At 38.0% G+C, this 12670-nt stretch overlaps 1 protein-coding gene across 1 annotated transcript in view; it reads right to left on the minus strand.

Annotated features, from left to right (window-relative positions):
• NRAP (nebulin related anchoring protein) overlaps window positions 1-12670 on the minus strand; it is a 52095-nt gene that overhangs the window by 2931 nt on the left and 36494 nt on the right. Inside the window, exons 30-41 of the mRNA XM_018069329.2 lie at window positions 12459-12656; window positions 10450-10554; window positions 9337-9435; window positions 8440-8544; window positions 7970-8077; window positions 6053-6364; window positions 4352-4456; window positions 3584-3682; window positions 3362-3466; window positions 1719-1826; window positions 777-1088; window positions 376-528 (exon numbers count right to left, since the gene is read on the minus strand). Of these exons, the coding sequence (XP_017924818.1) occupies window positions 376-528; window positions 777-1088; window positions 1719-1826; window positions 3362-3466; window positions 3584-3682; window positions 4352-4456; window positions 6053-6364; window positions 7970-8077; window positions 8440-8544; window positions 9337-9435; window positions 10450-10554; window positions 12459-12656 (1809 nt within the window). The remainder of the gene's footprint in view (window positions 1-375; window positions 529-776; window positions 1089-1718; window positions 1827-3361; window positions 3467-3583; window positions 3683-4351; window positions 4457-6052; window positions 6365-7969; window positions 8078-8439; window positions 8545-9336; window positions 9436-10449; window positions 10555-12458; window positions 12657-12670) is intronic.

Raw genomic sequence — 12670 nt, forward strand, 5'->3', positions numbered from 1 at the left:
TAAATTAGAAAAAGAGAAGGGGACTTGCACAGGGAGTTCCTTCCACCTCTACTTCTGCTTTCCACAGAGGTACCAGGACACTCGGAGCTCTGACAACATCCACAAGTCAAGGGAAACACCTCCCATCACATAAGTAAATCCCATTCCATGGCATTTCCTAGTCCCTACAGTAATTTCTCAGCCATGACACTGCTGAATTCCCTTGAGAGGTTCCTTCGAATTAATATGTACACTAAGCCACAAAGCATCATGAGGGAAGTGTACATATCCTGTTCAAACAACAGAGAGAACTGTAGACTCTGGGGAGCACTCAAAAGTATTAAACAGGATATAAAGAACAGAGCTCTTGGGATTTGTGGGGTTTACTCTACTTACAACTCCAGGTCTGTACCGAGCAGCAGCACCCTGCAATCCCATCTCCCGAAGGTAGGCCAGCTCAGCAGCTCTTCTTGCCATTTCCACCTTGTGAGAACCTGGGGGAGTCCAACCAATGCCTCTGAGCCAGTTCAAGTCAGACTTGTATTTCACCTGAGAGAATGAAACATACCCCAGTGTGTATTCATTTTGTTGGGCTCTAATCAAATCACATGCCCTAGGTATTCAAGAGAGAGCATATAAAGAACAACAGAGTTGGTAATAAACCGATTATTCATTTTTAGCAAGTAGACTGTAGTTTTTTCAAGAGCTTGATGTTGTTGATAGGTAAGGTCTGCAAAGCATATTGCCACAGACAGTCCCTAGCACATGGAAGGACCATGTCACTCAGCTGTACTTACATCACTCTGCAGCTTGTAGGCCTGCTTTGCATGTTTCACATTTAGCTGCTCAGGATCACAAGTGTAGTGGTGCAAAGGCTGCCTGTAATTAAGGTTGCTTGCAAGCTGCTGGCTTCTTTTGGCATGGAGGAATCCTGGCTGGTTGAGGTGACTCTGGAACTGTCCTCTGTTTTGGGCATAATCACTCCTGTACTGGATGTCACTCTGGAGTTTCCCCACTCTGAGGACATGTCTGATTTTGGGATCATCATTTGCACTGAGGAATCCAATTTGCTGGCCTCTGTCTCTCAGGAAGGCTTCTCTGTATTTGTACTGCAGGAAGTGCAGAGGAAAATCTTGTTTTCACATTCAGATTACCTTCAAATTCCATTACTGTCCCCTAGCTATCAATCATGCTTCCTGCAGTGCACAAAGACCAGGGGTTTGATATCAAACTATAACTCCTAATCTTACAAGATGCTTTAGAAGAATGACCTTTTTTGCTCATTTTTAAAACAGTGGAAAGACTTGGGGGGGCAAAATGCTCAAAAGTAATCATTGTTGCACTCTTGGGCACACCCAATACACAGCTCAAGCAATGAAGCTCCTTCATCTTTAGCTTTCTTGCCTACTGTGATCTATTCAAAGATGACCCACTTTATTCTAGACCACGCCTTAACTATTCATAGCCTAGTAGCTGTATTATTTGACTACATCATAATATGGCTCCTTCCCAAGAAAAAGTCTTAGGACATGAAAGAGGGCAGCCTGGTATTGGACATTATTAACGGTAGCCTTTAGTTGGAAATCTTTACACTTAACCCTAACCAGCAAACAGTTTCACTGGATCACCAATTTTCCACACCAGAGCAAAGTTCACTTATGTCAGAATTCACTTATTTTTATAGGATGGGATGGCATAGGAAGAGGGTTGGGAAGTGTTTGAAGCAGAACAATTCTTACATCACTGGCAATCTCTCTCGAAGCCTTTGCTGTCTGGAATGGGATGGCATCAATTCTAAAATCATAGCCAGATGCCCTTGTCTGTTCCCAAGATGTTTTATACAATTTCTGTGTTGAAAAGAAAAGAACAAAACAGTCATTTCCCCCTGCAGTTTCTTAAACACAGTCCCATAACTGCAATAATAAATGTTTTATCCTACTGGGCTTATTTGTATCAAGAGTCATCAGTGCCATCTCCAAGGTTTTGATCCAGTTCTATAGTACTTCAACTTCTTTTCTATTCACGATAATGATAAAATGCCTCATCTGAAAAGTGCCACCAGGGTTTCCTTTTGTACTTGAATGTGGTTGGTTTTGATGTGATTTAATTTCTATTAGAAACTGTGATGCATCAGTCACATCAATATTGCATTGATATTGCCCTTATTCTCTCTTTTGATGCATCCACTCACAGTGTCTTGGGTTTCCTGGCATCATAATTTCAATACCAGTTATTTCAAGCTTTTCAAATGATCCCTGTCTCTATCCCCAGCCACATGTGGCTTCATTAACTCATACAGAATAACAGCCAGTTCTAACATATTTAATGTGACTTTGAGGATGTGTAGCACATTTACATCCTGAAGAGAAATTGCTCTAGATTTGGTTCCTCTTCCATTAGTAGCTTTCTTAAAATAGCTTCAGGTCTGCAGGTCCTGCTACACGGTCATGGTATCTTAGCTGACACTTTCGTCTGTCCCTTTGTGCTTTTATTCCTTTGCTTTCTGTAAATCTTTGATTCATCCTTTCTGGATTTTGTGACCATATGAAAACAAGCACAAAATCCACTCCACATTTAAAAAGATAACCTTCTGTTTCACTGGTGAAAGGAGTGCTAGGTGGTGTTAAATTTGAAGATACATTGAGATGCTAGAAATCCTGCAAGACAGCCTGGATAGAAGCAACGCAAGCATCACTGTACACCCCACTAACAGCCTGACCTTTCCTTTGTGTGCAGTCTTTGCACACAATATTTGCCTTTTTACCCTCTCCTATATCACTTCAAAAACTGTGAGTCCTACTTGTTTCTTTCACCTATATAGCATTTATCATCAAACAAACTTCTTACAAACTAAGGTCATTCTGACCCTACAGGTAAAGACAACAGCTATTTAATCAGGGAACAGAACATCAGGAATAGACTGAGTTCCTCTGTATGAGATAATGGAAACAAATTCTCTTTACACCAACTCCACTCACAGATTCAGCTACATCCATACTGATGACAACTGTGACTGTGTTCAACACAGTAATGCAGCTTCAGAAAAGCAGATTATATAGTCAAAGAAAGAAGATTCTCCCTCCTTCCTCACCCAAACATAAGCAAAAATCTTTTAATTTGTAATTAACCATAACTATACTGAAGGTCTGAAATCCTTAATAATAGCTTACTGCCCTGGAAAGTTAAATGAATTCTCAAAAGAAAAATGAACAGACTTTTCCTGATTCCTCCAGCCCAAAACTACAAACAGATTGGCTGTTCACAGCCTCTGGCTTTCTTTAGATTTGGTCAGGCTCAGAGAACCTGGCTTCTACATACATGAAGGTTTTTATTCCCGAGCAAGCTTACCAAGTGACCTCCTCAAAGGAAAAGGTTTACTTACATCACTGATTTGAAGTGCATTCTGTCGGGCTCGGATAAAATCCGGATGATCAGGAGGCAGAGTGTACCTGTGCCTGTCTTCAGAGCCTCTAGCCTTGTACAGTCTCTGTGGGGCCAAAATCATTGAATGAAACAGATACTGGAAGCAATGTCAAGATCACTTCTTTTATGCATTACAGTACAACAAAAGTTAAGATCACTTTTACATTAAAATGAAACCTACATCACTGCACTGGAGGTAGCTGTTTTTGGCATGAATCAAATTTGGAGAGTCAACCACAGCAGTGAACTTCAAACTTTCTGGCTTCTGACGGTACTTTATCTGAGAGGTGGAGGAGGAAACAAACACAAACAAAGGAAAAAAACACGAGATGCTTCTGTTAATGATATATGACAATTCTGAGTGTGTGATAACTGGAGTAAAACATAAAAGACACTTTCTTGAAGCTACTGTTCTGCTTAAGTCTCAGTTGCTCTTTCAGCTAGGGACTGGGGATGCCTCTGTATCATTCCTGTGGTGCCCAGGCACCAAACTTCTTTTTGTGTGTATGTGCAAGAAGGACTTCCCACTGAAAATTCACACGTAAAAAGCTTTTGAACGCTACACTTTTGACAGCGCATAATTTTTCTCCATTAATACATGATACTGAGCAGGCAAATGCCCTTTCAGTGTGGTTGTCAGTGCTGTAACTTTCTATATAACTTCCATAACCACCTGCTTAGAATTTCATAATGGAATTTACTGCATTTATTTATTGCTACATGTTTTGCTTATACTCTTGTGTTTCATTTGGAATGGAAAATATTCAGCAGGTGTCACACAGTGGACTTGCGTCTCCCTTACTGCTTCTTGGTAACTTACACCTTGTATAAACAGGCTCCCACATCAAAAGGAAATGATAAGCTACATTCGTAAGTGTCATGTAACGAGGAGTCTTGATGGTAAACAATTCCTACAGACTTGCTATCCCATGAAAGATTTATCAGTTACCTCGCTGATGAGCTCTCCAGCCTTCTTTACACTTTCTATCTGAGGAGATCTCAGAGCCATCCAACCAACTCCTTTCATGAAGTTCAGGTCTGATTTATAGCGAAGCTGTAAAAAATGAAAATTGCTAACTATCAGTTTTGTATCCACAGCTATTAAGGTTTTTTAAAAAACTCCCTGATTCATATTCACATTTTGAGGTTTTTCATTTGCCATGCACATATCAGATCGTAAAGCCAAACTGTTTGCATTTGTTCATTCCACCAGGAATTAAATAATGTATCATATGCAAGTTACAAGAGAAGGTCCCACGAGTGAATTAGTATGACTCAAAGCAGTAAGTAATAACCTGTTTGTACTGGGCGTAAAAGAACCTCTTTTGAAATAATTTTCTGAGGTGAGTTCAAGTCAGGAATACTAATTATTTTATCTGGTTCATGCTTCCTCATTAACCCCATTTCTAGGAGGACACATTACTCCTTCTCTACTCACATTAAAGGCTTGCTTTTACCTCCTAATCTAGTAAAGAAAATCAGGCAGACTCAATAAAAAGTGGAAGTCAGTAAAGTATCCACAATCCCAACAATCCTGACCTCACTTCAGAGTGATGGTGGCTCACTGTGTGACTTTAATCCAATCATCCATTTTTTCAGGTTTTTTACCCCCTGTGTGTAAAAGGACATGACAACCAACTCACTCATGTATGTTGTACATTACTTTACTAGATAGTGAGGGTATCAGACAAAATCATCTTCGTATTTCACTGGATTCCTGACCTGGGGGCTCTAAAGGCAAAGAGCCAAGTGCTGAGGTTCTTACTTATCTCTTATCCTGTCTCTTATCCTGTCCCTCTGAAGGCAAGCTCTGAAATACGTGTTGTTTGGGTCCAAGGACTAGTTCTCTGGAAATTGCCACTAGCATATCATGTAAGCCCCCACCACACATCAGTAAATAGTAAAAAATCTTGCCTTCCTGGATCTAACTACCTGCATGCCATCTGTGAACCATCACAGGAGAAGGCAGGAATGAGAATTGGAAAAGCAAAGAACTACATTCAGCAATAGCTTTTGTACCATCCAAAGAGTATCCCAAAAATTCTGGCAATGAAAAATACATTTGGGATACCAGATAGCAGGTACACTAAGTAAGAAAGAAGGTTACAATATCCCCAGTGCTTTGAAGGCGAATTGAGTATGGATGTGGCCCATGCTGAGACTTCATCACTTTCGTCATTAAAGTTTGTCTCAACTTACATTTTTGTGTGAGTAACTTCTGCAAACACATCTGGGGAACTGGCTATTTGATATGACCATTTTGGTTTGAAAAATTACCTTCTTAATATCTCTTCTTATGTATCTCAAATCAGCATTTAACCTCCTGCTCAAAGAGTTCTGCATGTAGAACAGTGACTGTCAACCCCTGACTGGCTGTGATTCAAACAGCTGAGAGACAAGTGTGTTTATCCCTCAGCTCTAGAATAAGTAACATGGACCACAGAGATTTTCCATCAGGTTCATAACACGAGAACCTCTGATTCCATGTGTGAAGAGCAATAAGAAATCTTGCTGCTGCACGTACATAAATTTACAAACAGTCTTTCTAAAAACACCTCCCGATGTCAATACACAATTTGGGCCAGTCACTCAAAGCTTTGGTATATTTTTGCTAAATTCAATTTGCTGTTAACAGAAAGAAAGACTTTACCTCACTCTGTAGCATGTGGGCTTTTTTGGCCCACTTCATTTTCATGTCTTCTGGTAGTGCTGTAAATTCATGCAGTCTCTTCCTGTAATCTTGATCACTCACTAAGGCCTGGGCTTTCCTGGCATGGACAAGATTCACCATATCCATGGGTAGGTGATACTGAGACCACACTTCTTGGGATCCCTTCTTATACTCTTGTTCACTCTGCAGTTTGGCAGCATGCAAGCAATGCAGCAACCTGGTGTCATCCAGAACACTTCTGGCACCGATGTGTTTTCCTCTCTCCATCACAAAGTCGTGTTTATATTTGTACTAAAAATAAAAAAAATAAGGCAAAAGTGAAAATGTGCCAAACTTAGGCCGGATACTCTAGCTAACTAACTTAAGTTACTGAAACATCTATGTTTTCTGTAAAACCAGTCAAGGTATGTAGCACCAGAAAGCAACTGTTTGAATATCACATTGATGTCAAATTTAAATACCACAGTAGTTGCAACATTAAAGTTAAGCACATCTCAATACATTTTCTGAATATGCCCAAAGCATTGATCATATTTAACCTCAAATCATGTACTTTTATTATCTGTCTGAGAATTTTATTCCCATCACTAGGGATGAGAACATAAGAGAAACAAAGAAAAGACCGAAGGAAAAAAATCTACACAAAAGCAAAACACTGTGCACTCTGTAGCCTTCAGATTTGCAAATACCACCTAGCTATTTTAAAGAGTAAATTCAGTTTTCATGGAAAGAGTAAGAACCAGCAACCCCTCATTCTCAGCTGGGACTATGACTCTCTCTATGATCTTGCATTTATCCTCTCTGTGAAATAGTGATGATGATGATAATGCTTATTTATATAGCATCAACAGGGTGCTTAGAACTTTAAAGGGAAGGCCTGGGCCCTGAAGAGTTCATAATGTAGTTGAAATGGGATAATAACACTTATCTGCCACACAAGAGAGTTGTGGGGATTAAATTACAGCAGCTAATGTTTATAAAGTGCTTCCAAGATGAAGGGCCAAATTCAGATTTGTTGTAAGTGGATGTAATTCTATTATGGACTTGTACCCTCTAGAGCAGATCTGAAGCTGTAACCAAAAGCACTCTGTAAAATATGGTTAAGTAAACATTATAAATAAGAGCTAGAAATGGTTGCTTAATAAAACAAACACATGTGAAATATATTCATATTTAATCACATTAGATATAAAATATGCCACTAAATACTACACAAAATGAGGATTTTTTTTATTAAATTTAGCTTAATCATCAGCTTTTCATAGAATTTATTAAATTTCTCGTGAAGAAGAGGTGACCTTAGGGTTTCTGACAAATGGATACCACCATGTCTGAGTGTTTTGCAAACAACAATCCAAAAGATAGGATATTTTTGAAGATAAGATGATTTGTTTCCTCTGTTTCAGAACTTAACGATACATATTTACAGGAACTTCCACTGATTTCTACTTCCTAACTAGAGAGGTAACTCCTGATTTTCAGAGATTCAAAGAAGCCTCAGCTTTTTCTGACTTCATTTTAATTTGGAATAACTAAGCCAAAAGTCAGCTCAAAACAGAATGGACAGAGTTAGTGGGCACTTTATCATATGAGGAGTTGAAAGCCTGAAAAGGAACAGATTCCTTGTTTTTTTCTGTTTGCAAATACTCTAATTCATTAGCTATTTCCCACTGGAAGATGTTTAACCTGGCTTGGTTCCCGATTAGCAGCGATTCTTCCTCTTCCTTTTTTTTCTAGTTCACACAAAGAATCTCATTCATAAGTAATATATTCTGTCCCACACTTGTCTCACATGGTTATGGAGTTGCTTTAATTCAGTAAAATCTGCTTTAGACATTGTTTTACATGAAGTTAACAGAAATTAGGCAAGAAGGGAGGTTGAATCATTCAACTCACATCACTGGCAATTTCTCTGGAGGCCCTGGCAGTCTGGAACGGGAGTGCTTCCATTGTCAGCTTGTAGCCTTGAGCACGTAGATTATGCCAAGATTCTCTGTATTTTGCCTAAAGTAGGAAAGGCACATGTAGACTGCTGTTCCACTTTTAAATGCACAAAGGAACAAACAAAGGAACCCTCTTTCATTTGTTATTCTGTGTTACAGTCTCATTCTTTATAATCAAAGGATTTTTTAAAACTATCTTTGGGAAATCCTACTAACTCAGACAAAACATGTCTCGTTCTTTATGTAGATTTAAATTACTCACAACCACATGTGTACTAATTGAGATAAATATCATTATAATCAAATCAGAGAAAGCATAGATAGAAAAGACCTAAAATGTTCTCTACTTATCCATCTTCTTTGCCACTGCATAGTTCATATTCCATCCTAGATAAGTACAAGAAATACAGGACAAATTCTTACATCACTGAGGTTGGCTGCATTTATTCTTGCCCGTGTAAACTCAGGTAGACCCAGTGTTGGTGTATAGTGATGCTGAATGTCCTCTCCTGCTGCTTTATACAGGCGCTAGGAAAGAGATCAAAACCACAATTGCAGTTAATTTTGTCTGTTGTTTCAATAATATAACAGCAGTACTTAAGCTGTTAATGATTATGACAACTATAGTCAGACATCATTAAAAACAGCTAAGATTTTACCATTGCAATTGCAAAGTTTTTCTTGGGTATAAAGATGTGGGGCTTTTTCTGGGCATAAAAATCATTTATGTTAATTTTTATAAATATATTAGGATGATGCCAACCCACTGCATTCTTATCCTTGCATTCTTATGCTCCCAGCAGGCCAAAAGTAGACCTAAGAATGTTCAGAGCATCATGAATGTGTGTTAAATAAAAGGGCAGCTGTTTCTGGTAGACTGGCTGTATTTTCTAGTTTGAATTTTTTCCTCATATATGATTTTGATAATTTTTCTGTGATTTTTCTCTTGTTTTTTTCAGAATTTAGAAAAGTGATTCTTTATTACGCAATCCTCAAAAGTGGACCACACTATGCAAATGAGCTCCCTCGAGAACAACCCATAGTCCTGATTTTTGAGTCTGTTTCATGCAAAAAACTTGATAATGGGACTCTATTGCATGGATACTATTTAAGCTTTTTCAAAGAGATTGAACTGAAAATGTATTAAATGTTTGGAAATAATAAAATGTGATCTAACTGTGAAAAAGCACAGACAAGTAACGCTTGCTTTTGTTTGATGCATTTTGCTTTCAGAACAGGGTTGTCTCTTTCCCACTTCTCCATCCCCAGCTTGCTGCATTTTGAAAAGCATATTTTCTGATTCACATTACGAGAGCCTACCTCATTAGCAATCATATTGCTGAATTTTGCATGAAGGAGGCCAGGAGAGTCTGTCACAGATGTGTACTTGAAGGAATGTGGCTGCTGACGATATTTACTCTGAGTTCACACACAAAGAAAAATGAACAGAATAACTAAATTGTCTGTCAGACAAGGGACTTTTTCCAATACCAGTGGTCTAGTACTACTTCTTGTGCTTAAAACTCTAGTTTGTCTATTAATCTTCAGCCTAATTTACTTTTTGCTATTCTGAATTTGGTGCATTCAAGTCTCACAGGGGAAATAAAAAGTAAATAAGGAATAAGGTGTAAAAAAAAATAATAATGCTGCTGTGCTAAATATGCTGAAAACAGTAATGAGGTTATTTCATCCCCTGGTGTCATTAACCTGGGCTAGTGGAATTACAGTAAAGGCAATCTAACCCAGAGAGAGACAGAAATGCATAAGCCCACCAAACTTTTTTGTAAGAAAATCAGGGTTTCACCTGGCCTGTGGCCATATGTAAGAAACATTAACAAAACAACTGCAAGATCACTGCAAGTAGGGATCTGTTCACTAGAAGAAAACTCCTATTTTTTCTCATTTCACATCTATGTGAATATAGGCAAAAGATCCAAGATTTGAAACTAGGAGAGACTGTACAAAGAGAACATGACAGAGGAAATAAAAGAAAAACAATAACACACAAAAGCAGCAAGTGAAAAACAGATTAAGATTTTAAAGCAGGAGCAGAGCTGAGGACAGTGGAATATACTGGGTAGTCCATAGCACAGTCTAATTTTGGAGAAACAATACAAGGCAGTTATTATAGATAGGCACAGCCTCATGTTTGGTCAAAAAAGTGCATTTTAATTCTAAAATAAATAACAAAAAATAACTACCTCCTGGGTCTGAAACACAGGAGAAAAGATTTGCAGAAAAAGTTAGCAAAGTTTGCAAAGCCTTGAACTCCATCAGGTTCACCCATTTGCAGTTAGGACACAAATGGAATGATCAAAGTAAGGGGAGGGAGTCTTGCATTATCCAGTGAGTCACTTTGCCAGCCCAGTTTAATAGAAAGACATCTGGCAAACTCTTGTTCATAGTGGAGAAATCAAAACTCTCTTTTGTTACCTCACTGATGAGTTCAGAAGCTTTCTTCTTTCCTTCAATCTCTAGAGCCCCTGGAGTAATACATCCGATTCCTCGCATAAAGTTCATATCAGAGCGGTATAAATTCTAAGGAAAACCAAGCAGAAGTAATTACAGGTTTTCATTTGAGATGCCCTATATTTATTCACCCAAAAATACACAATAACCATATTCAAACAAATCCATTAAAATTAGTATCTACCACAGAGAGTTCATATGCATTACCCTACGATCTTGTGTTTATGTATGTCGGTGTGCACACAGTTCTGACAGATCTACAGTAGAGATGCAAGATTCTGAGGACTACTGAGTCTCAGTAACATATAAATAGTATATATATATAGTATATACTCTATATAGTAGATATATAGTATAAAAATAATACTTCAACTCCTAGCTTCCATTTGTAACCTTTAAAAAACCTTTTCTAGGTACAGGAATCTTTTTCATATATAATATGTAAATCACACCTAGATATTATTTATTTATAAATATATCTATTAAATAAGAAAATATATTTAAATAAAAGCTATTAACTTTTAAATAAGAGAAACTACAGACAAAATAGCCTTGATTTTTTAATGGTTCTGAATGGTCATAATATAAGCAATGAACACTAAGGAAAATTGCACTAAGCCACTGTACAATCTTTGTTAAAATATTTTCCAGACCAACAAATCTGGCAGTGACTCACTGTAAATACTAATTTTTCAAAAGTTTTAAATCTGTTACTGATACATATATTAAAACAATGTTATTTGATTTGATAACAAGAAGGAGGAGGAGGAGGATCATCTTATTTTCTGCTTCAAAAGATCTATAAAGACCAAATAACTAGTAAAGAGCAGATTTGCCTACTTGATGGATATGTGGAAACTGCTACTGCTTACTAAGGGCAGAACCAGCTTTAGTTAATGAGGTGTTTTGGTTCAGGTAACCACTTATAATGGAAATAGACTATGCCTTTATTTTATTTAGCTACCTAGGAGAATAGAACTACTTCCTATTCCATCCAGGTCTGTCCAGTGCTAATCCTTAGACTCAAAGGCACCATGATGCTGTGTATGGGAAATATCCTTCATGAATCAGAAAAAAAAGAGAGCACAAAGCTAGAGCGTGGTCCTCACCTCTTGTCAGCTATTAGCACCAGCTGGTAAGAGAGTAAATTCTGCAACTCTAAAATGTGTTGCTGCCAATTAGCATTTCATTCTCAACTCAAAGACAGGCATGGATGGAAACCTTCCTCAGAATCTCTGATTATCTGTGCTTTCACCCAAGTTAGGGCAGCACAACTGGCAGCTGATATTTACACTTGTTTGAACAGAGTCTACCATCTTTAAGTCTGTTGGCTGAAAGTTTTAAACTGATATACAATAGCATGTTCTGCCCAGACAAGTTTTTAAGATACATCCCCTTCTGAGGTCTCCAGAGACAATATGATCTATGAAAAGGCCTTTGCTCATGGCTCTGCTTACTAATTCATAAGGCAATATCCAGCTAATTTTACTAAGACTACATAGGGAGTTAAGCTCATACTTCTTAGAATTTCAATGAATATGTGGGCCAGAGTTTGTAAGCCTCTTACAAATCAGATTTTTAACAACAGGCATCTTTCTTGTGGGAATTTCACTCATCTTTCTGGGAATTTCACCCAGATGAAAACCAAGTTGTAAAATATCAGTTGGTAAACAGTTTGCATTGTTAACAAGACCTTAAAAAGAGTATTTCGCCAACAGTGCAATCACTCTCACTTGCAAACACTCTTCTATGAATCATCAAAGACTACTATACTTTATCTCTCAGTATAGTGTGATCACACATGTTGTACAACTGCCCAGTAAGACAAATGTCTTGTTCCTACATGTAATCAAGGGGGAACAGCCATTGTTTATCTCTCAGCTGCTGCTCAAACACATGTTGTCAGCTGTTATGATCGGAATAGAACTATCTTGCATCAGAACCAAGCGGGAAGTATCACTTTTTGCAATTACCTCACTCTGTAGTTTGTAGGCATTCTTGGCACACCTCAACCTCACATCATCAGTCAAAGAGGTGTACTGGTGTAGCAGCTGCCTGTATTCTTGTTCACTGACCAAAGACTGGGCCTTCTTCGCATGTACCAAGTTTATCATATCCAGTGGCAGGTGGAAGTGAGACTTTGTATCCTCAAAACCTTGCTTATATTTCACCTATTAAATTAAAA

This window comes from Manacus vitellinus, unplaced genomic scaffold, assembly GCF_001715985.3.
Source record: "Manacus vitellinus isolate BGI_N305 unplaced genomic scaffold, ASM171598v3 scaffold_15_pilon, whole genome shotgun sequence".
Classification (NCBI taxonomy): Eukaryota; Metazoa; Chordata; class Aves; order Passeriformes; family Pipridae; genus Manacus; species Manacus vitellinus.